Here is a 25325-nt window from a genome sequence, read left to right as displayed (position 1 = left end):
CTTGTTCCATGCCGTCGGCCCGTAGAAGCAAAAAGCTGCTTCCCCGTATTTTTTAGTTGCCATTTTTTTAGGCAAAGCGAGCAGGCCAGCAGTGGAAGACCTTAGTGGGCGGTTTGGGACATATTTAGGCAGGCAGTCATGTAGGTAGGAAGGTGCGAGACCATTGAGAGCTTTATACACAAGTAAAATCATTTTAAAATTAATCCTAAAAACAACCGGAAGCCAGTGCAGTGAAGCCAAAACTGGAGTAATATGTTCTCTCATCTTAGTTCTAGTTAAAACTCTGGCTGCTGCATTTTGGACAAGTTGTAATCTGTCAGTTGTTTTCTTAGGCAGTCCAGAAAAAAGTGCATTGCAGTAATCAAGCCGAGAAAAAACAAAGGCGTGGATACACATAGGCCCCTCCCTATGTGTATTAAATTCATAACTAACCGTGTGTGTGTGCCATAAGTCATAATGTGCAAATAGATGTACAAGCCTGTAGGAATGAAGATTAATTTCTCCATTTAGAAAGTATCTCCATTAGCTTTTTAAATGTAACACTCCTGTCTGTCTTGTCTCCATTCCCAGGGCCATTTTCGGCGCTGTACAAGGACGTGAGTGTGGTGCACCCCACTCTGCTGAGCTGCGTGGACCCACTGGAGAGCCAGCAGGTGCGAGAGCTTCTGAGGAGGCTGGGTGTCCACGAGCTGCAGCCCCAGCAGCTGCTGGAGCAACACATCTACCCCGCGCTGAGGAGCAGCAGCTGGAAGGTAACGAGGAGATGCCTTTTGAATTTCAATGAAAACATCCGTCATATCCTTTGCCAGTGGAATCTCGCTTTATAAACCCCCCAAAACGAAACGGCTTTGCCCCCTCGCTCACTCTTTATCTCTCCTCTCACTCCTACATTCATTATCTCTCTATCTCACTCTGTCTCTCTCACTCCGTCTCTCTGTCTCTGTCTCTCTCTCTCTCTCTCTCTCTCTCTCTCTCTCTCTCTGTCGTTTCCCTGTCACTCTCACATTCTGTCTCACATTCTTTCAATTAAATAAATGAAACACTCCGCACCATTTTCTGCTCCCGAGATTTCTTTACTTAAAGTGGTAACGTTTCGAGCCGTAGCACGGCTTAACTTAATAAAAAAAATGTAAAAAGAAATACGCACGCACACATACAAACACTAAAAACATTACTTAAAAAAAACGTAACTTTAAAAACCTTAACTTAAAGTACGTAATTTATTCGAATTGTTGTTGTTGCAATTTACGAGCTGCATTCGCTTCCCGCCTTTGCGCGTCTTACTTGTTTCAATCCCTCGCTTTCCTCTTCCCTTCCTCTCTGTACAGTCCAAGCCTGAGGCGGTGGTGGTGAGCTACCTGGTGTTCATCAAGCAGCACTCCACCTCCAGCGAGGAGTATTCGGACGCCGCGGTTCCCGTGCTGACCAACAGGGGTCTGCTCTGCCCGGCACAGGACAGGGTGCACTTCTCTGCACAGTACAACAACATGGACTTGGCCAACAAACTGCCTGGTACGTCGTCGTGAACATTTGGCATCTTGTGTCATTTCTGTCAATCTAAAATAGATGGTAATAAATAACAAAATAGCTGATTTACAAGCTCACAAGCTTTAGAAGAGCTTACAAGCTGTTGTGTTGAGAACGTTGGGCCCTGTGGAGGGTATGGCCGCTACTGCTTAACAAGAGGTAATGCTAGAAGGTCACATATTAATTTCTTCGCTGAGTAATGCTCTATTAGTTCAGTGTACATTTCAGCACTTGGCCCCCGGGGGTCCAGGGTTCGAATCTCGCACATGCAAGCGTGCGTGCGCACATGCATGTGCGCGCTCGTGCTCATGCATTCATGCGTTTCTAAGTCACAAAGAGGATTGGAACGCTTCCGCGGTTCCCCTCTCTCCGTTCATGGTCTTTCCATTCGATTTGATCCCATTTTGACGTCAGAATCTCAATCGGCTTTTTTGTCATATCACAGGTGTAAAGAGGTGGATGAATGTCTTTTCTTTTTTTTCGTGCGCGCTTCGTCGTTTGTTTTATCATGTGAGAGGATGGAGGTAGAGTGGGTGCAGAAGAGAAAGAAATACTGTATGCCACAGCTCGTTCATTTCAATTACAGTTCATCGCTCTTACACTCCTGTCTTCACCTGATTGATGCTTCATCACCCCCCCCCCCCCCCACACACACACACACACTCTCTCTTCTACCAACTCCACCAGGCTATGAGTGGTCACTGCTGAGTCCCTGCTACGTGGAGACGGACGGTGACGTAGAAGGATGGAGGCAGCTGTTCAGCAGGCTGGGCGTGCGAGACCACCTGATCATCCGAAAGGAGAGACGCACCCTCACCGCTACAGAACTGGTGTGTGTGTGTGTGTGTGAAGGTCAACCAGCTCTCATGCCAGCTACCATAGTTATTTTGCTGAAGCTCTATTTTCTCTCTCTGTCTCATAACCTTGCCCGTATACACACACACACTCACACACAAAGAGACTCAGTCCTCTAGCCCCTTGATACTGCCAGTGGACTCAATTTGAGCTCGGATCAAAGCATTGTCGGGTACTGAGTCTCAGAATTGCAGCGCTGAGAAGCTACTTCAATCACCTGACACCCCTAAAAGGAAACTCCTCCCATTGTATCCTTGCACAGCTGAATGTTTGCCACTGCCTTTTGTTTCTTATTGAGAAAATAGCAGATCTACAAGCTCATAGCGCGGCACCGAGTGCCGTGCTTACGAGCTTGTAGGTCTGCTATTTTTGAAAAATCGTGACAATATGCCTCAAATCTTTGAATATATATATATTATTACAGTGAACATTTTAACTAAAATCTTTGCTTCTGGGGAGGTCCCTGGAACGACATATTTTCAGATGGGGGGGGGGGGGGGGGGGGAATTAAAAAACTTCAGTGCACTTCAGTAGGCACAATGCAAGGAATAAATGCATTCGCCATGTATCCGAAGGAAGTCTGATCCAATCATTTTTAGATTTCTCCAGTTTAATCCTGAGTTTAAGTTTTTGTTGTGTTCAAGATCTGATTTTAGGCATGTTTAAGCCTCCAGGAAAATCCGTGTTGAGGTTCTTAATCCACAGTTTTTCATTAAAACGTCTTTGTCCTACTGTCCAGTTGGGATTGTGTTGAAGTCCAGCGCATTTTAGAGCTTCAATGCCGTGAGCCATGAAATGTTGCACAAACCTTGCGGTTGTCTTTTTTCCATTGTTAATATTGTATCTGTGTTGTCCCAGCCTTGTACCTATTGTTTTACCCGTTTCTTCCGACATATTGTAAACCACATTTTTCACATGTGATTAAGTAAATGCAGTTGCTGGTTCTGGTTGTTATTTGTTGTTTAATCTCTAACACGCGTTTTGTAGTTCTATTTTTGACTAATTGTTTGGGGGTTTGAAGTATTCTGGTCCCTGGCGTGCTGGTGTGTTGATTTATTTTAGCTTGTTGTGTACTAGATCATCTTTAAGGTTTTTGTTTTTTCTGTAGGCCGATATAAATTTATAATCTTTTAGAAGATCATCCGTTCGGTTCTCAAAGTTCCTTTTTATTCTGTTGTTGGCTAGTGTGCTCTGTGTTGAATAACTGGTTATCAGGGCCAATTTGGGACCTGGATCCTGCACTCTTATTTCTAAGAAGGTACTTTGAGCTTTCCGGAGGAATGTCCTAGTGTATCCTCTTAGTCTGAGGGCCTTAAATAGTGTTTTACAAGCTATTTTGAAATCACTTATTTGCGTGCAAATCCTATGGAATCTTAGTAGTTGTGATTTGACTATCCCTGTGTAGGAGTGTGTCGGGTGGAATGACGTTTTGTGTAATAGGGCGTGGGTGTCTGTTTCTTTAAAGAATACTTTTAAGTCTAGTTTCCCATTTGTGTTAAAGTTTGGGCCCTTGAAGATTGTTACATCAAGAAAGTCAATCCTTTCAGTGTGTGTCACAAATTTTATCGATATGGATCTATGATGGCTATTTAGAACATCAATAAATTCCTGGAATTCTTCCTTGCTATGTTCCCATATTCCAAATATATCATCCAGAAACCTATAATAATGTGTTGGTTTAAGTCTGCATTTTTCTAGTGCTGTCTGCTCCCATATGCTCATGTAAATGTTTGCATAAGATGGTGCAAATCGTCAGGCCTAAATGGGGTTAATGTCCGTCTTGTTTTAACAGTGGCGTTGCAGTGCTGTTACTGCATAATATGCTATTTAGAGACCACACACACTATAAAGATGTGGCTTACATAATTGAGATTATTCTCACCCCACCGGTGAAGACCAAGGATAAAACACTAACGCATGAATGGGGGGCTCAATACCAGTTCGATCAGAATCAGAGTTCCAGAGACCCTGCGGTACTAGATTCCCACTGTGTGAGTTTTGGAGTGGAGCCAGACAGGACTCACAGGAGTATAATCCGCAACGGCAGGATGAAGGTGCTAACAGTTATGAGTCATACTCTCCGGCCCAGACAGATCTACGGCCGGAGAGCAGAAACAGCAGGCGAGCGCCGACGTGCAGCACTGGACTGGCTTCAAGGTTGCTCAGGTCAGACGATGCCTGCTGCCTGAATTAGCCTGTGCCGCAGGGAGGAGGGTATTCTGTTGACAGCTACTCTGTCAGCCTGACACTGTCCTCTCAAAGTTGAGTTGCTGCTATAGTGTGATCCCCCGTTTAGTTCTCTCTCAGTCTTTAAATACTAACCCTCTCTATAAACATAACTGCTTCACAAGAACAAAAGGAACAGGGACGTATCTTAGTCTTTGCTTTCACACGCATAGATCATCAACTATAGGAACTCTCTTGTCTAGGAAAAGTAAAAGTACTGCCATTTTTCCATTGCAATGAGGTGGCTCACTCGCTTGTGTGGGGGAAAAAAACAAACCAGTGCTTAGAAGTTTGCAGTTAAAACCAACTCTGAAACTAGCACCAGCACCAAACCATCCTCCCCCCCCCCCCCCCCCACACATCCTTTGATCTTCTGGGCCCTCTCGTCGTCTGATTCCCTCTCTCTCTCTCACCCCCCTCAGGCCTCCAGTCCCTGGGCGGTGGAGAGTAGCCAGTGGGCGCCATGCCAGGCGGACGGGGCTTTCGTGCTGGATGACTTCCCCAGCGAGGAGTTCCACAGTCTGGCCACCGCACAGCTGCCTGCCCCTCGGCTTCTGGAGCAGAGACGAGCTCTGCTGGAGCTGTTGGAGACAAACTGGGATACCGGGTAATAAAATAAAATAAAACACACAAAATCCGATCGATCGGCCACAGATTTAAATCGTCTGATGTTCACTCTAAATGACTTGATCCGTAATCGCCCATTTATCTCGATCTGGAGAAACAGATATTTTATACCATTTAAGATATATAGTATAATATCACTTTACATCTTTGTGACGGGCCTAAACATTCTCTCCTTCCTCCCCACACACACAGGAAAAGTTTTGATGTGGATTTTGACATAATCATTTTGGAAATATTAGAATTCTTTCCTTACGCACAAGATTGGTATTGGCCGATCATGAGAAGAGGAATCCGTGATCTGCATCTGTCCCAAAAAATCTGATTGGGAAAAGGGAAAAACATGATACACACCCATGACCCATATCCTGTTCTGTACCGTGCCCAGAATTAGTGTAGCATGTGACCAGCAGGTGTACTAATGGGGTGTTTTAATACTGTGGAATAATGATGTTGAGAGAATGGGTGCATCAAGGATGATCCTCTCTCCCCTGTCCATCAGTGATTACAGGGACATTAAATAACCGTTAGTGCTCATTTCATCCCCCCGGTGTCTGTGCAGGCCATGAATCAGCCTTTTGTGTGGCTCTGGTAGGAGTGTAGCACTCCACATAATTCATCCAGGGGATTAGCTGGGGTTTAGTTACTCGCATGTCTGCTCTGTTCTACAGACTGCAGCAGATGTGTGTGTGTGTGTGTGTGTTGAGCTCTGGTCACCAGTTCAGGTGAGGAGAACGTCAGGTGGGCGGCGGTGGTGGGTCATTCAAAATCACTGTGTTGAATGTTTAAAAGGGTAATACTCAAAATGTACCCATTCTGGACGGGAACCCCTTTTGGTGTTTTAAGCATTTTATGTTATACTTTAGCGTTTGATAGCAGATCTACAAGCTCACTCTGTGCCGCGCTGCAAGCAATTTTTTACTCAAATCTTTGCTTCCTGGGGGGGGGGGGGGGGGGAACAACATATTTTCAGATGGGGTCGGTGGCCAATTACATATATTTTTGGGGGTCCTTGACATGAAAAGGTTTGAGTACCACTGACATAGAAACATGAGTTTTTCAGAAAAAAGGCATTTGTAGAATCGTCCTTGGGTCTAAATGAGTTAAATCATGGTTTACGTGATTAATGTAAAGCCAATCCTGCCAATTTGGACATGATGTAATAGTATAAGTTGATGTATACCAGGTTCCATGGTCGTTCTGACATTTAGGAGCAATTGACAAGAAACCCTCAAGTCGAGCAATTGACAAGAAACCCTCAAGTCGCTTCAATACAACAGGCCCATTGATGCGTTGGATATGTAGGCATAGCTAAATAAAAAGTGTTTTCCCTACAGAACTGTCACTTTGAGACAAGTGACGAGAGCCGAGAGCCAGGCTCTAGAATGTGTAAATGCGATTTTCCTTCCATTGCCTTCCACTCCCCTGATCATTAAGCACATATAATGCATGGCCGCTTGGCAGTGTGTAGTGTATAGTGTGCATCAGAATGTAGGTCACACCGTTATCCCCCCTTCTAAGTTGAGTTTCTGAAGTGACATCTAAGCTGCAGTCAAAGTGATTTCCCTTCCCCCTTATGTTATCATGTGGGTTTCATAGGATCTCTACGGAGCCTGCTGGAAGGGGCTGTGGGTAATAAGCATTTGGTGTATTACGTGCATCTCCTCGTAGTCGGGGGATGTTAATGCAATCTGGGAATTCTTACCAAGAACTGTCTTCACCAATGTTTTTGTAAAGGTGTCTCTACTAACACATCCCATGTTGGTTTCTTTTCAGCCACGGCTATGGCCGTTTTTAGCCCACGGTCTGGGCACCGGACTGGTGATCCAGTCGCGGTGTGCCGCGGGTTCGACTCCCGAACCCGACACGGCCTTTACCGCATGTCATCCCCCCATCTCTCTCCCGTTTCCTGTCAGCCTACTATCTGTCCCTTAAAAAATCAATAAAAGGCGTAAGCCGCAAAAAAAAAAAAAAATCTATTCCCCATTATTCTGACAATATTCTCTGACTATCTGAGAGATGGTCAGATCACATTTTGAAATGTTAACCATTTGCAATGTTTCCCTTGGCAAGCAAGCACTGAACTGGCCTTCTATTCTGTTCCTTTAGTGACCGCTACTCCCAGTACTGCAAAGCTCAGGTGATTGATAGCGACGGGCGGCAAATCAGACCCACCAAGTCCTCCTTCTTCCACTTCTTGTCCCGCCTCCAATGGGTCCCAGCCTACCTCCTGCAGGAGGGCGGGAAGCAAGAGGCCGAGTACCTGTGTCCTAATTCAGTCTACCTGTTCTCACCGGAGGTCCACGGCCTGCTGGGGACTCACGTCTGCTACCTGGACACACGGCCCAGCGAGTTCAGCAAAGCTCTCGGTAAGAGTGAGTGACCGGGTCTGCACCGGAGGCTCAACCAGATAATGGGGCTGACTCACCAGTTTTTGGAGTTTTTTTTTTTTACAGGTGGCTGGAAAAGCCAGCCAGTCAACAATCACCCAGAGCAGTAGTTGCAATGTAGTGGCAATAACCTTTTCATGATTGGCTGGCCAGCCCTGTCACTCAAGGTGCAGCTGCTGAGACTAAAACGTTCTCATGATTGCCTGGCCTCTAAGCCAAGAAAAAAAAGCTCAGGGCTGGTCTCTAAGCCAAGACAAAAAGCTAGGGCTGGTCTCTAAGCCATCAGACACTGATGCACTTGTTTTCTTTATATTGCTAGGGCAGCCACCTATAAATGCCATTTCATTTCTTGTTTTCTGTCACGTGTTATTTCGTGTCTGTATGTTTTGGTGAAGAAAAAACCGGGCCTTGGTCAGGGGAGATATTAGGCTTTTGGTCTTTGGGCACAGGCTCTTGATCTACTCTGCTATCGGTATATATATCCCATTTGGGGCGGGAACCCCTTTTGGTGTTAGCATCATGTCATGATTTAGCTATTGAAAAATAGCAGATCTACGAGCTTGTAGGTCTGCTATTTTTGAAAAATCGAAGAGCGACTGACATAGAAACATAGCTTTTTAACCCTTTTACTGCTGCCATTTATTGAGAAATTAGGACCTAATTCATGCCAGCATTTTTTTAATTTGAGCTCTTATTTTGAAAAGCCACATTTTGCCTCAACCGGAAGTGAGCTTATCCCTGCCAGCTTTACGTTGCCAAGACAACCTTTGTTTACATGATCGAATCAATGCCGGTACATTTTAGCCATCCACAACGTCGGCTCGTGCCGTCAAAGAAACGCTGTTTTGACCAAAAATGCCATCTGGGACAAGGAATAGGAGATACAGGCGATTGAAAGAAACGGATAGAATGGATTCTTATGGTGACGGTGAATTAATATGAACGATCCAGTGCAGTGCTAACAACACTGCTAGCTAACCGGCTAACGTGAGTAGCATTATGGCTTGATCAATCATATGCACTATAAAAGTGCAATTGCCGAAGGGCTTCGGCAATGGCAGCAAGCGTTAATATCAAATTAATGCTTCAATTGCCGAAGGGCTTCGGCAATGGCAGGAAGACGGTTAAGAAAACTGTTTTTAGAATCTGATCTCAGGTCAGAATGGGATATATATATGTATTTTATACGATTCATATACATTTCTGGTTGCGTAGAAGACACTCATGCTGTGTCATTGGATTATGTATGTAACTTTTAAAGGCATGAGACACAGCGTGTCAGTGGACGAGCTGGCCGCCTACTGGAAGAAATGGTGCGTCAAAGAAGCACAGCCGGGGGAGGAGGAGGCGGCGGAGGAGGAGGAGGAGAGCCAGGGGTCAGAGTTCACCTCCACCGTGCAGCACATCCACAATGTGTACACCTACCTGCATAAGAACTGCTCCCACGACGGCCTGAGAGAGCTGTTTCATCACACGCCAGCCGTCTTCATAGAGTACAGCAGGTCAGTCGACAGACACGACACGCAGCGATCCCATTGCTTTACATCAATCTGGCTCTCTCTGCAGTGAGTGTGGAAATATAGTGGCAACTCTCCATCGTCAAAGTTTCCCACCCCTGCTTTAACATGATTCACACGGCATGGGCGGGAATCCATGCCTCTGCTTTTGATATCCCCCCCCCCCCCCCCCCCCCTCTAGTCGTTTCTTAATCCCTGCTTCTGGTCAGACTGAATTAATAGAGCAGTGTTGTTTTGGATAGTTTTAGTCATAGTCTTTTGTATAGTTTTCATAACGAGTGTTAGTCTCGTTTTAGTCGACTAAACATCATAGTCGACTAACTCTGCAGTTGATTTAGTCGACTAAAATGTATTTAGGCAGGCCTTAATGGCTGATTGAGCTTGTAGATCTGCTATTTTTCAGCATGCAACCAAGTGTAGTAAAATGATTTGTCTTTTACTTATACTGGATCTCTTGTCCACTAGTCCCTTCCTAATGTCTATCTGTTTTTATTTGTTGACAAAATTGTCAATATATTTAGTCTTAGTTTTAGTCATTGTAGCTTATAGCTTTAGTTTACAATTCGTTTTGGTCTATGAAAAAAGATTTTACCCGAACTGGAGAAACCGATCTTTTATACCATTTAATTGGTATAAAAGTAAATTGGATATATTTATAGTATAATAATGTTTTGTGACAGGCCTAAACATTCTCCCCTTCCTCCCCACACACACAGGAACAGTTTTGACATGCACAAGATTGTGATCGGGATCCGTCCCAAAAAACCTGATCGGAGCACCTCTATTTAAATACATCAATTTACTTGAAATGTAGACTGTATGGGTTTCATATTCCTGATTGATTGAAAAAAGGAGAGGTCGCACAGCTCGTAGTCACGATGCAAGTTTTTATTTCCAACGTTTCGGCAAACAAAGTTGCCTTCTTCATTCCCTGAAGAAGGCAACTTTGTTTGCCGAAACGTTGGAAATAAAAACTTGCATCGTGACTACGAGCTGTGCGACCTCTCCTTTTTTCAGTAAATTTTATCTCCCGCGGTCAGCACCTCTTCACTACTGGTGTGCGCTCCAACCTCCTTGTTTGTTTGAATATTCCTGTTTGATAACACTTTCTTTTATTTTATTTTTATTTTTCTTCTTTTATTAATTCATTTATAAATGGCGAACATAACATAATATGTTTTACCTCTGCAAAGGTGTGAGTGAGCACCCGCCTTGGTCCCGAACTTAAATAAATAAATAATAATTACATTGCTGCAGCGGAGCATGCGTTCACCGTTGTAAGCTTGGAAATCTTTTAGTTTCCTTTGGTGTCCTTTGATGGATTGATGTCAGTTTGTACATATACAGTAGCCTACAGTGGTAGGTCTAGGAGTATACAATCAATGTAGATATAACTAGGGATGCACCGATCCGGCTTTTTGGCATTCGATACCGATTTCGATACATGGGGGTCCAGTATCTGCCGATACAGAGTACCGATCCGATACCCTATGTCTAATGTATAATGTAATGTATTTAATACATTATTATATATATTATATTATATATAATAATATAATATATATTATTAACACGTGGATTAATAATATTGGTCAACCATGGCGATTTCTGAGGGTTTAACATTCTAAGTACAAATAAAAGCTGTGCATTATTATGCACTTTCATAGTTTTTAAAATGTTTATTCTTTTTATTATTATTCTGCCTATAATTATTATAATAATAATAATTATTATTATTTTAGGTTTATAATCCATAGTTACTATTCATAATAATATTATGCCTATAATTATTATAATAATTATTATTATTTTAGGTTTATAATCCATAGTTACTATGTATAATATTATTATTATTATTATTATTATCATTATACATAGTAACTATGGATTATAAACCAGCTAGGCCTACACATAAAAGGAAAGTTTTTTTTCTTTCTGATGATAGTCAACCACATCATTTTGGTTTCTATTCCTTATTTATAACTCTAGTTAATGTTCTATTCAGATATTATTCAATGCTTCATGGCCAGCATTAGCCCCATATGTTCCCTCTCCCTACGCACATTCTGTAGCTACTGTGGGCCAGCATACTCAAACTATTATTATTTTAATATTCGGAATCCCTGCACGCACGCACGCACACACACACACACACACACACACGGTAACGATCCTGTTGCTGCAACGTTAGCTTGCTAGCCTAGCAGTGTTGTGTTTTTGCTACTGTTGATAGCTTTAGCAGCTATCGAGGAACAGCAACAACAAGTAGGATGTAATTGAATGGGGGCTTTGGCAACTGTCCTCTTTGGCTCTCCGTGTTCATCGGATTCTTTATCTTACATAAAGAAATACGAGCGACCTGTTAAAGAAGTTAAGAACACAGCGGGGGGACAGAAGTGACAGAACGAGACAGATAGTGTAGAGTGCACGCAGCGCAGTGTCAGTGAGCGGTGACTATGAGCGCAGCCCCTCCTTTCCCTCACCTCAAGGCTCAGGAGGGAGAGGGCTGAGGGAGCCTGGGGGCTGTTTGACTGTGCGCTGTGCACTGGGCAGACAGGAGCATGTCTCAAGTTCCAACGGGAGAACGGAGCGGCAACTGGATCGGATAATGGATCGGCCCATTGCCACCGATACCCGATCTAGAATTTTAGCTCCGGATCGGCGCCGATCTCCGATACGAGTATCGGATCGGCGCATCCCTAGATATAACATAAAAGCCCTAACTTATGAGGGCTTGTTTGTGGTCCTGCAGTGCTCTGTAGAATTATGAAATGAATAAAGTGCAGGCTATATTCATATAGCATTGACCGCGGCTGGGATTTCTTTCCAGCAATCATTTTTATTGTAATTTGTGAAGCCGCTAGTCACTGGAAAATATAATTCTTTTGTTGTTCCACCGTCGGGGACCTCCATTTCGTTTGAGCTGCAAAGCCTTTATTTTTTTGACAGATGGATCTCAGACAAACTGCTGTCTGCTGAGTCATGCTTGAAGCCTTTTATGGTGTGACATGGGGCGTGGATCAATGCAAATGAGGTTGTCGGGTGATTTTCCGATCACTTGGCACCCGCTGCATTCAGTATGACATACACCTGCGATACGCCTGCGCACCTGTGGTACACGCCACTCTTTGAATTGCACGGCAAAAATTTGTAGCTTGATCGGACGGATCAATACGCATCTGTTTACGCATCAGTTACACTGTGGCGTATTTCTCCTTTGTGAATGAGGACCAATATGTATTGGGGTCCCAGAGATAGAAATGCCATTAAAATGGGGACCGTAGCCTACAATTCAGGTAAAACCGGGTACCCTAGAGCCGTACAAATCTTCTCTTATGGGGGTCCTTGGCATGTATTTTCAAAATGGGGGTCCTTGGCATGTATTTTCAAAATGGGGGTCCTTGACATGAAAAGGTTTGGGAACCACAGCTGTAAACGATCTCGTCCACACAGGCGAGATGGCGACTGGTGTTCCGGCAGCTTCTACCACCTGAAGGAGGTGTGCTGGAGCGACCCGACGAGCATGTTCCAGCGCTACCGGAGTCTGACGCGCGCCCCGGACAGCTCCGTCCGGGAGCCCCGGGTCCTGGCCCCCTTCTACGACCGCCTGGAGGGCATGAGGGACCTGTTCAACAGGGTGGGTGGGCTTATTATGTGTTCCGTGTGTTTCCCATGCAAGGGCTCTAATTCTTGACAGCTCTTTTAATTCTCGTTCGGCAAAGATCTTATCCATATTTTTGTCATGAATTCATGCCCTATATATACATTTTTCAATACACTCTTTGCTGTCTGGAATAAACCACCTAACTCAATTCTTTTCCATAAATCAATGCTATTGAACACCCTTACGTTTGTTGTTTAAAAAAAATATCAAACCAACTGAAAGTATTAAAGAACCTCCTAACTACATTGGATCCTCAAACTATCTGCCAAACCATATACAGTAACTCCACCTATTTGATCGTTTGTTTCAATTAATTAACTGCATGTGTGTGTGTGTGTGTGTGTGTGTGTGTGTGTGTGTGTGTGTGTGTGTGTGTGTGTGTGTGTGTGTGTGTGCGTGTGCGTGTGCGTGTGCGCGTGCGTGCGTGCAGCTGAACGTGGAGCCCAGTCCCAACATGAACCAGTACGTGGGCTTGTTGGAGCTCATCTGCTTTTCCTCTCCCATCCCGACAGCAGAAGTACTGCAGGATGTCTCTGTGTTGTACGCCAGGCTAGGTGAGGATGTCTCTGTGTTGTACGCCAGGCTAGGTGAGGATCTCTCTGTTGTTGTACGGGGACGCGCAGAGAGTGTCAGAGGGGCAGCAGGACACTTTTGGACAAAAATAGCAGATCTACAAGCTCACAACGCGTCGCGCTGCGAAGCGTTGAGAGCTTGTAGATCTGCTATTTTCGGGGCGCAACCCAGCACTCTTATCTACTGGGGATGCGGCATGTGTAACGACATTGATTTCGAAGACTGGAGACTTCGGGGAAAAAAAGCAATTCTACTGAATGCCACCTTCCGGTATATGGCATGGAAAGCAGAGGAGTGGCATTTTGCATTTCTTTCACCATGTAGTAAATGCTGCATTTGTGGTCTCTCAATTGGGGTTAGTGGCCGTAATGTAATGATACTGTATAATATTATGTCTCTTATTAGCTCACAAGTGTAAGATTCCAGTGTCTGGGGAACAAGAGTACACGATGACCAAAACCAACCCCAGCTACTGCTCCACACTGAAGGGTGAGGAATATGCTCACAACACACACACACACGCACGCACGCGCTTAAAAATTAAATTATTAAATTATTATTACATTAAATAAGAGAGATCCTACGTGTGTGTGTGTAACGAGCTTCAATTTGTTCTTTCTTGTTTTGATCACCTAACCCCCCCCCCCCCCCCCCCTTCACTTTGTTTGTTTGGAAAAATAATAATAAAAATAATGATGATTCTGATTCTCACACAAAAGCCTTCTCATGCTAACAAAAAAAATCACATAAAATATCTTCAACTTTGCGGTCTGTCCGTCTCGCCCCTCCATTCCATGCAGGCATGGTGTCGAACAAGAGGGTGTTCCCCACTAAAGACAACAACTGGGTCACTCTGGCCGACAGGCCCATGATCGCCGACAGCAAAGAGCTGGAGAAGATCTTCAAGCCCTACAGACAGTTCTTCCTGCTCAACCTGCCCCCCGCAGACAGGAAGAGGGCCAAGGCTGACAGCCAATACGGTACGGTATTATGCCGTCATGGATGTGGGTGGGCGACAGTTTGTTTAACTCATTTATTTAATAGTTTATCATTTTAACACATTTCATGCCATAGCTCATCCACCACTAAATGGCAGTAGCAATATGGCAGGCCACCATAGATTTGTTCTATTTTTTTTTTAGAACGAGAGTTGTAAGATTTGTCTTAAGTTATGATTATAATGTTATCAATTAAAGCCCCTTTAAAAAGAAGTTAGAAACGTCTTTATCCCAAGCTTGTGTGCCATAGTCGTATATACATTTTGACATCGCTTTATATCGATACAAAAAGGTCTAACTATGTTTTAGGCACCGGCCCAGTTGCTAGGCAACGCCTTGCTCAGCCCCGCCTTGCATCCATGCAACTGTCCTATATTTACTGTACACTTCCTACTTTTACGAAAATACATTCCTGCGCAACACCCGCCCTACTTTGCTCTGATGTCAAACGCTTCACCACTTAACCTTTTCTTCTTTTTGCACGTGGGGGATGTTTGTCGTCGTGGGGACGACAGGGCCCGGAGACCACCGCGGCAACACCACGCCGGCCTTCAAAGAGGAGGACCGCTCGCTGTTCCTGGAGATCTGCGGCGTGGGCCGCATGTCCCAGCGCGTCCGCACGGAGGCGCAGACGGAGAACCTGCGGCCCTGTCCCTCCCTGCAGATGCTGGTGCGTAAGGTGGCGCCCTACATCCAGCGCTTCCTCTGCCACCACGAGGAGCTGGCCCACGTCTACCAGGAGCTGCTGGACAGCAACATCGGAGAGAGGATTAAGAAGGTGTCCTACGGGCAGGTAAGGGCGACGCACGCCGCTGCGTACCGCGGAGAGCAGTGTGGTTTTGAATGATTAAGCCCCTTACGCCTATAGCCTGCTACAATTGCAAATAGGCAAGCTGTATATGCTTGTCATTGTCACTTGGAAATAAAGGCGTGCACGCCGTGCAGTCCATTTATGCCTTTTTTTTATATCACTCAGACAGTACAGTGATATATTGTAGGCATCTGATGTCATGCCGCATGCGCTCCCAAATCATCTCACAAGTGTGCTCGCATAACAAGGCCAGTAAAGCACTGTTAAATTAAGCACAAACTAATACATTGTAAACATGTTATATTGTATTTAATTTCGCAAAATGAATTACTTGTAAAGTTGGAAATCTCTCTTTTTCTTTTTATGTACATATACATAGTTTTATATTAACATTTTAGGAGTGAAAACATATGCTTAGATGCCTGTGACAGCGTGTCAGCAGTTCAGACAATGCTGCTCCGCTTGTGTACGACAGAAAAACAGCCGAGGACAAAGCATACGACAGCTCCCGACCAGACGTGACTTTTTGTCCTACTCAAGTTCAATTTCAAGCTTTGGCGGAAATGGTAAATGCCGAAAATGTCGGTAATTTTGGCGGGCACACCATATTTTGGTGTGCACACGGTTGATAAATGAGGGCCTCAGAGTTACACACCCGTGCGGGGCCGTTTGCAACCCACTCAAGAGCAGTACTCTGAATGGAATAGAGCCTTCGTTAGTCGGTGTTACCGTTAATCAGCGGTAACACCTGTGAAGGAAGAAGGGAAGGGGCCCCAGTTCTTTCCAAAATGGCGTGTGTGCATACTAGAGCCCGTCGTCGAGTTGTAAAAAGTACTCGGCAAAACGCTTCTAAATGCTCTGCCTTTAGACCCAGTAAAGAAGCAGGATGAAATCCAAAGCAAGGGTAGAAGCAAACCCTCAAATTCTAATGCAGTACAAAAGAAACGAGCATGCGTTTTTGCGTCCACCCGCGCTTCAGGTCGGCAAGCTTTACATCCGCTACCAGCTGACTGAGACCGACGACAAGCCTCCCGTGGTGGAGCTGCAGGATGTCATCTGTCTGCTGAAGGACCAGAAGGAGCTCTACATCCAGAAAGACCACCTGTCAGCCAAGCTGGACATCTGCAGGTATGCATGGATGGGTGGAGGGGTTCTCCCTGGGCCTGTTAAACCCATTAAGACCTGGCTGGAGCCTGGAACGCATCTGTGTCACCTTAGCTTTTAACCAATTTAACCTGATTACTCTTAGCTGTTGAAAAATAGCAGATCTACAAGCCTGTAGCGCGGCACTCGTTTTCACGGTTTGGAAAAAAAACGTGAAAACGAAATCTTTTAAATATATTATTCTTTCATGTCAAACATCTTTAACTCAAATCTTTGCCTCTGGGGGGGTCACTGGACAATATATGTTCAGTATGTGTCTCTTGAGTCAATTTGATTCCTCTCTGGAGTGTCAAAATAATTCTCATACATGCTCGCAAATGAGTCTACAACAATGCTTTGTAGAAGTCTATAAGCTAATTTTATTTGTTTTAGTAGAAATTGTGCATATTTCATGGCTTGTTGGGTAAAGTATTCACTAGCCTCGGTACCCAGGCTTTTATTTTAGGTCGCATTCGGCTCAAAAAGAAAATCTGGGGAAACCCATTGGAAAATTTGGCATAGGAAGCCCACTTCCTTGTATTTCGCTAACCAATAATGCTCCAAATTTGATGAAGTCTGTGTTCTACCGGAGAGGGGAGGAGGGTGGCGGGTGCTCAGATTGGTGAACCAAAAGGACCTCCGCCTGTTTTCGACCCATCTGACAGCCCAGCCCAGGGGTTCCCAAACGTTTTAGTCCGTGACCCACAGGAGACATTTGATGTCTCCCTGGGACAAATCTAGTGAAAATAGCTTTGCGCCACGTTGTGAGCTTGTAGATCAGCTTATTCTCACTACTACTTAAACATTTGTTTTCTAATTTATGGAATTTATTTATTTATTTATTTTATTATCTTTATGAAATTAACTGAAAATAAATCATTGAATTTGTTTTGAATTCATGAAAAATGTTGCATTTTTTTTTTTTATGTTTTGAAATAATAATTAAAAACTAAATGTAGGAAAGGGACCCCTACCCATGGTGTCCGCGACCCACAAATGGGTGGTGCATAGTTAGTGGCCTATCCTATAGCCTACAATAAACAGCCAAAAGGACAGTAGAGAAGTTTTGGCATTAACAAATTACTCTTTATTTATCATTTAAGCCCTGTAGCTTGTGCGTTTTTCATCAACCGTGTGTGTGTGTGTGTGTGTGTGTGTGTGTGTGTGTGTGTGTGTGTGTGTGTGTCGGTGCATTCAGAGAGCTGGTGAAGTTGTTCTGCACGGAGGTCAGCCACAGAAAGGATCTGATGCATTTCCTGAGCGGCCTGATGACCTCACTCGGAGTAAGCGATGTGACCACTGCCAGCATTGGATCTGTGATCCTTATCTGATGCAAGGTTATTTATAGTTTAGCATTCGTCATCAGTTTCATTTACTTGTATTCTTTAAAAAAATATCAAATCAAAAAAGTTTAGTATTTTTTTATTGTAATCTAAAACAAGTCTCAATGTGATGTGTGTGAAATTGTAGATATGCTATTTTTTCTACTTTGGAAGGTTTGAAGACTGAAATTAAAGTAGAAAGTACTAATTATGCAGAATGTCCAATTTCAAGTTTTCAAATGTATAAAAATCTTTGGAAAATAGCAGCTCTAGATCTGCTATTTTCAAAAGGCCAAAATATGTATAGGGCTGAAGTGGTTAATGCATGTTTTGTAATGATAATGAAAATATACTAAAGTAAATAGTAACTAAGTTCTCAAATAATTGTAAAGGAGTAAAAGTACAACATTTGCCATGTAGTGGAGCAGAAGGAAAAGTACTGAAAAGTAAACATACCCAAGTAAAGTACAAATACCTCAAAATGTTACTTAACCCATTTTGGGCGGGAACCCCTTGGTGTTGTTATTATGTTATGCTTTAGCTATTGAAAAATAGCAGATCTACAAGCTCATAGATTTTCTTCTTCTACTCGGTCTGTATCTCATAGGAGAGCTGTGGGCAGTTTAGAAACTGTCTTCCAGTGACATCATCATTAGGCAGATTTCTTTTAAACAAGATTATTTTACAAAGATGTTTATATTTTCATTATCGTGAGAACGATAGCTTCCATTTTCGCATTGCAACTTTTCAGGACTAGAAAGCCTGCAGTTTCTATTAGCTTGTATTCCCCATCGATGATGTCACTGGAAGACGGTTTCTGAACAGCCCACAGCCCTCCTATGAGATACAGACTGAGAAGAAAAAAATTGCGTTTGTTCATGATTATTAGTGAGGACCTATTATATGAAGATATATACAAGCTCAGAAGTGAACGAGCTTGTAGATCAACTATTCACTGCATGTGGCATGATGCACACCTAAGTGCACTTTGTATAAATCGAGCATTACTTTCGGACGGGCTCAAGGACAGGGCTGTGTTATATAATATATTGTCACAAATGCATATCATTTTGGGGGTCCTTCACATGAAAACATTCAGAACCAGTGATATAGCAACACACGTTTTTCCAGAAAACTGTTGATTTAGAAGAAATGTTTTAGAATCGGCTTCAGGTCTTAATGGGTTAAAGGTTTTTATGATGTGATCCATCTCATATCACCGTATGAGCGATTTTCTCTGAGTCATTACATCTGTTTAATACTCCCAAGTCAGGGAGATTTAAACAGATTTACAGATGATGCCGATGCGAATGGCTTATGGAAATCTCCTACGGATCAGCCATCTCTGTTTTCCACTTTATCCCCATTACCCTGTTTTAAATATTTCTGAAGTTATTTCATTATTCCAGGCAAGTGATCAAACGCTTGGCTGCTGGAACATGCTAATTAGGTCATCAACATCTTAATGAGCTTGCATGTCTCTGATGTAGTGTAGAACTTCCTGTTCTGCCTGGAAGATTGTAGACTTAACCATCAACCAATGCTGCTCATAGGGTAAAATTAAATCATGATATCTTTGTCGCACATAGTTCAGCAATATTGTCGTGTATATAAATATTGGAGATGTCTGCAGACATTAAAAAATAAGAATATATTTATACAAATGTGTATTTTAATTCATCCATACCTCATAAACAAGATAAGTGGAAAAGCGGCACTCCAAAATAAAAGATGCAAGACTGGCTCAGATGCAATTTCTCATGTTTATTTGAGAACGCTGACACGTTTCGGCAAAGCTTTCTTCAGAGGGGAAGCACACCTAACCTAACCTTAACCCATGTCTAACCAATGACTAGTCTAAACTGAGTATGCACCCCTTCAGAGCAGACTAAAATGTTTTTTGTTTTTTTCCCCCAAAGCTGAGCACCCACTGCCTTAACCAAGGGCAGTTCCCAGAGGAAGCGCACCTGTTTATTTACATATGTATTTTTTTTTTTTTTTTTTTACATATGTATACTATTTATCCATGTTGTTAAATATAGAGTTTTGATTTTAGTATTTTTGTCAAAATCTGTATATTCTGATAAGTAATCGTTGCTGTCTCTCCAGCTCTTTAGTAAACAGAAAATACATTTTCAGTTGGCTGAAGAAGACCAAACAGGAGAGAGTAGACAATTATCAGCTTACATTTGATACTGTTCCAGTTCCAGTTTTGTCTGCTCAAATTGTTTTGCTTTCACTTCCAAGCTCTCTCGTGATCGGAGATAGAATTGGTATCCCGGACTGAAAATACATTTACCGTTTTCTAAAGAGCTGTAGAGACCCCTGTCACTGAACAAACACTATAGCAACGATTGCTATCAGAATGTATTGCCATTAACACTTTGACAAAAATATAGAACTTATCATGACAATGCTTCACACCACGATGGTTGACGAACGTAAAAAAAAAATATATATATATGTTTTTGAAAGGTTTGACCTATAATGACCATGTCCAACATGGGCCACTTTGAACGTGGTTAATGTTTTCATAATGTTTGGGCAGGATGAGGGGGCTTTGAAGAGGTTCTTGCTAAAGGAGGACATCAGAGAGTTGGCGCTGGACGAGGAACCCTGGGAGGTGCCAGAACCTCTCATACCAGAATTCACACTCGAAAGAGGTACGTATACGTCTGACAAAGCTCGGAGCGTCTTAGCATCTGCCCCCCCCCCCCCCCCTACAAATGACAACACCATCAGAGTGTTTCTCACGCTGATGAGAAACACGTTATCACATTGATGGCACCCCGTGCGCTGCCGCCCCCAATTTAGCTTAGATGTGTGAGATTGACGGCTGCATACAAAGTAGTGCTACTGTATGTATCGCACTATAATTAGAGTAGGGGAAATGGGGAATGCGCTCGCTTCGGCAGCTCCACCTAGGCGCTACTTTCTCACAGCCGGTTGTCAGTGCCATCTCTCTGACATTTGCCCTGATTTCCATATCGTTTCATGAGTGTGCACAGAAGAATTCATGCGCCGCTCGCACGCACGCACACAAAGCTCTGCCGCAGAGCAAACACTATGATGTGCAAGAGCATAATGTTTTGCACATATGCTAATTATGGTTTGTTCATTGCTGTCTGTGTACATGAAAGAGCAGCTGTTAGCAATGCTCAAAGAACAGCATAGAACACACACACACACACACACACACACACACACACACACACACACAGTTGCAAGGACAAACTAATGACTTAACACACACACACACAGAACCCTTGCATGTATGAAATAAATTAATAAAATGAAAGAGAACATTCTGCAGAATGAGGTAAACCTTGGCAGAGGTCGTGTTGATACTGAGACAAGAGGGTGACATGGACCGTACAACCCCGAGAAGAAGAAGTGTGCCTCCAGTGTAGGGAAATGGGGACTGGAGGACCAGGCGGCGTTGGTGCAGTGCGGAGAGGCGCTCAGCGTCCAGCTGAAAGGATCATCTGTGCTGAGAGGGGTTGCCAAACTTTAGAAACCTTTACATCAGAGCCACGAAGGGAGTGTTTGAGTTTCTGTAATTTCCCCAAAGGATAGGCCAGGGCATCTTTTATACTTCACTGCACAGTGCACGTATTTTGCCGTGCGAACTCTACATGTTGTGTTGCAACACGTTATGAGTTATGACCACGTAGATTGCCTATTTTCAGCGACGAGAGTTGGCGTGGAGAGGGAGAAAAGGAGAGTCCCTAGCCATCGACGTACATGGGGGCTTAAGTGACTAATGGAATCGGAACACAAGCCAACCTATGAAATCCTAATGTGAAATGGTGATGAAATGAGAACAATCATCACCGGGTCCAAGAAAACAGGGTTGCATAGAATTTCTTTGTTTGATAACATGTTGCGTAACCTGTTTCTCTCTCTCTCTCTCTCTCTCTCTCTCTCTCTCTCTCTCTCTCTCTCTCTCTCTCTCTCTCTCTCTCTCTGTCTCTCTGTCTCTCTGTCTCTCTGTCTCTCTGTCTCTCTGTCTCTGTCTCTCTCTCTCTCTCTCTCTCTCTGTCTCTCTGTCTCTGTCTCTCTCTCCGTTCCAATTCAGTGTCCTCAAAGGGATCCCCTTCTGTCAGCAACACAGAGCATCCTGGGCAGGCGGACGGAGAGCAGACCCTTATGTGCTGGCCTCCACGGGCATCCATATTGAATACAGGTGCCCGTACAGGTACTGTACAGTGGTGGAAGAAGTACTAAAAGTCCGGTGTGTATATATAATTAATTGATTGGGTAAAAGTATTTTCTTCAAATATAACCTACTTATAGTAGTACCAAAGTAAAAGTACCCAAAATTACATTTTGGGTACAATTTACATTGCATGTTAATTTGTAAATGGTCAATTACGAATAACTACATTGTAAATCAGTAAAACATCAGTTTAATCTATAAAAACTTTACAAGGCATGTTACACAGCATAAAACAATCCTGAATGCCAAACCTTACCTCGACTAACCTCGACATAAAACCTTACGTCGCGGTCATAAAACACCATAAAACCCTAACAACGAACAACCTCATATAACATAAACAGACCTGCAGTATATTTTGATTTATGACGGGCTAAGAAAGTTCCAAACTGCCATGGATAAGTCAAACTCTTTAAGAACGTATGTGAACATAAACATCGTTGCTGTCCGGCAGAAACCAGCTAACTCCATTTTCCTTTTTTGCTTGTAGTTGGGCTATTTGCTTGTGATTAGTCTAAGATTAAATCCCATAGCCGCACGCGGCCTATTCTCACTGCGTGCGCGTTTTGCACCCAGGTGGTCCGATGGCTGGAGCCGTGGAGGCGGTCATGAAGATGTGGCCACCCCCTGCTGCGCCTAAGGACAGGGACCCAGACAACGACGGCACTCCCAAAGGAAGCGGCCATCATGTCGGACTTCCCCAGAGTCACAGCGGCGGCGGCTACGAGGGCAACCAGTTTCCAATGGCCAATGACAAGCCCGCAGACCTTCCTGCTTCTTACACAGACCACAGCCATCCAAGCGCTGGCGCCGGACCTCCCAGCATCTCACATGCTGCAGGTTAGAGATTCTACCCCTCTAGTTCAACTACCCCAGTCAAGTAGAAATGTCTCAGAGCTTTCCTTTTACCGTCCACATTTACATCAATTTGGAGCAATGGTTGTAATGGTTTTGCATTTGTCATTATTCACCTTTACCTCCCAATGTATGAATGAATGGGCCATTGTAAAGCGCTTTGAGTAAGCACACTCTTTACATAGAAAAGCGCTATAAAAATGCAATCCATCATTAAAACCCATCGACTGCCCCCTGGTGGATGAAAGTGATGGCGCCTCACTGCCGACCTGGATCTGCATGGTCTTTTAGTGTGACACACGTTCGTTTTGGCTCTTCCATTTTAGATGCTAAATATTTAGCGGCAATGCTAGCGAGCTAAAATGAGGCCATCCTTGCTCTAGAAAACGCCAATGTTCCAATCGGGATCACCGGACAATCAGAAAAGACCTCCGAACATCGGCCCTTTGTCAAAATCATGGAGAGCGCAGTAGATTTAGAGCTATGAGCCTTTTCAGTCGGCCTGCATACAAGAATTGAACGGCGTGAAACACAAGGAGTCCGCCGCAGAAGGAAAGCCAAGCAAAAAAATAATGATTACCCCGTTTCCCGTTTTTATATCATTAAAAAGGCTTATATGACAGAGCATTCTGTCACTGCTGATGGTTGTAGTTAATTGTTATTATTTAATTCGTTTTGGTTTAACTATAATAACCTTGGTTTGAAGACCATGGTGCTGCAGCCGGGGCGATGCATTCAGTGTCTTATCTAGCCCATTCTGGGCGGGAACCCCTTTTGGTGTTTTAACTAATAAGCATTATGTTATACTTTAGCTATTGAAAAATAGCAGATCTACAAGCTCATAGCGCGCCACCGAGCGGCGTGCTACGAGCTTGTAGGTCTGCTATTTTTTTTTTATCGTGAAAATGCGGCACAAATCTTTGAATATATATTCTTTCAGAAGACTTTTTTTATTTCGATGTCGGGTCTAATGTGCTAGTCTAGTCTAGGTGGCGCGCTGCTAGGCTACGGTGACTCTGAGCGTGCATTTATTTTGCCCGTCCAATGTCTTTCAGGAAGCGGCAGGGTGGGCGGGACTCTGGCGACGCACAGCACAGCCGACTCCAGCAGCGCCGGAGACTCTGGCGGAGGTTTGACCCCAGCTGTCGGCCCCAGGCAGAGGACTGCAGCCGCAGAGCACGCCAAGATGGATGACCACGAGCCGCCCACACCCAATAACCAGTAAGGTTCTCCTCCTGGATACCTATCTGGGGTTAAGGACTATTCTTCACGACATGAGCCCACCTTAACCCATTTTGGGTTAAAAAAAGGCTTCTAAATAAATAAATAATGTTTCTATGTCAGTGGTGCTATGTCTATTGGGCCAAGGACCCCCTTCTCAAAATATGTAGTTCCAGGGAACCCCCCCAGAAGCAAATATTTAGTTAAAAATGTTCGCTCTGAAATATATATTCAATGATTTCTAAAATAGACGTACAAGCTCGTAGCGCGCCACTCGGTGGCGCGCTATGAGCTTGTGGATCTGCTATTTTTCAATAGCTAAATTAAAACATAATGTTTAAAACACCAAAAGGGGTTCCTGCCCAAAATGGGTTAACGCATGCACGCATGCACACAGAGTTTTTGAGCGGTGCAGCCGGTGCTTTCTGTCTGTTAGCCTCGGTCCCAGGCTTACTTATCTGCAAAAAGAAAAGCCTGGTCACAACCTAAGGCAGAGAAGCTATCGGCGGTTGTATTCTCCGGAACAGCCGTCAAATGTATTTCCCCCAGATACGATATTTTCCCGACCAATCACAACACTTGTTCATTCGCGGAGAATGTAAACTGATTTGTAAAGCATCAACGTCATTTCCTTGGGCAATACTTCCGCTAAAATCCTGCAACTTCCGCTGATAGTCTTTTCAGCTTAGGTCTTGCCCAGGGTGTCTGTCTGTCCGTTTGAGCAGCGAATGTGCTCATATGATTGGACATCATGTTTGATTGGACATCATCAGACGTCGTCATTGTGAAGGCACCGCTCACTTCACACGAGTGTGACTTTTTTTAATTTATACCCGTCAATGGCTCATACAGCATGGATCCTATATGTTTTTTTGGTAGCCAATATTGCGGCACTGCCATGACAACTGAATTTCCCTTGTGGGATCAATAAAGGACTGATTGTGTATCCCCTCCCTCCACCTCCAGCAGTGCTGTCCCTGAGGCAGTGCTGATGCCCAGTGTGTTCCAGGGGACTGGTGGTGCAGGAGAGGGCCAGCGGCCCCCCATGGCCCTGGATCCTCCTATGTGGAACAAAGTCCAGCCGCCCAAGGACGCGCTGGAGGACCTGGAGCTCGTCTGTCAGAGACCCAGCACGGTGAGGGCATTCGTTAATCCATTCTGACCTGAGATCAGATTGTAAAAATGTCTGTTTGAAAATGACAGTTTTCTGAAAAAGCTATGTTTCTATGTCAGTCGTTCTTTGATTTTTCAAATAGCTAAAGCATAACGTAATGCTAACACCAAAAGGGGTTCCCGCGTAAAATGGGTTAAAAGATGTTCACAGTCACACCTCGGCAGCATGACGAATAAGCAAGCCAAAAATGCCTGTGCAAAGATTTT

At 43.9% G+C, this 25325-nt stretch overlaps 1 protein-coding gene across 5 annotated transcripts in view; it reads left to right on the top strand.

Moving 5' to 3' along the window:
• The window catches only part of LOC310874523 (uncharacterized protein), a 63053-nt gene that overhangs the window by 36423 nt on the left and 1305 nt on the right, over window positions 1-25325 (top strand). For 4 of the 5 annotated variants that reach the window (XM_083787359.1, XM_083787360.1, XM_083787358.1 and 1 more), the window contains 18 exons: window positions 571-752; window positions 1329-1512; window positions 2215-2357; window positions 5031-5215; window positions 7342-7601; window positions 8884-9124; window positions 12593-12776; window positions 13234-13357; window positions 13782-13865; window positions 14177-14356; window positions 14890-15167; window positions 16165-16313; window positions 17527-17611; window positions 20199-20313; window positions 21729-21848; window positions 22446-22709; window positions 23780-23945; window positions 24912-25080. In XM_083787359.1, coding sequence (XP_083643485.1) covers window positions 571-752; window positions 1329-1512; window positions 2215-2357; window positions 5031-5215; window positions 7342-7601; window positions 8884-9124; window positions 12593-12776; window positions 13234-13357; window positions 13782-13865; window positions 14177-14356; window positions 14890-15167; window positions 16165-16313; window positions 17527-17611; window positions 20199-20313; window positions 21729-21848; window positions 22446-22709; window positions 23780-23945; window positions 24912-25080 — 3113 coding nt within the window. The remainder of the gene's footprint in view (window positions 1-570; window positions 753-1328; window positions 1513-2214; window positions 2358-5030; window positions 5216-7341; window positions 7602-8883; window positions 9125-12592; window positions 12777-13233; window positions 13358-13781; window positions 13866-14176; window positions 14357-14889; window positions 15168-16164; window positions 16314-17526; window positions 17612-20198; window positions 20314-21728; window positions 21849-22445; window positions 22710-23779; window positions 23946-24911; window positions 25081-25325) is intronic. The other variant, XM_083787361.1, reaches the window with a different exon arrangement.

The sequence above is a fragment of the Protomyctophum parallelum genome (assembly GCF_964188405.1).
Source record: "Protomyctophum parallelum genome assembly, chromosome: 17".
NCBI classification, from domain to species: Eukaryota; Metazoa; Chordata; class Actinopteri; order Myctophiformes; family Myctophidae; genus Protomyctophum; species Protomyctophum parallelum.
The sequence above is the reverse complement of the archived record's forward strand: the minus strand, read 5'-3'. Positions and strand labels throughout refer to the sequence as shown.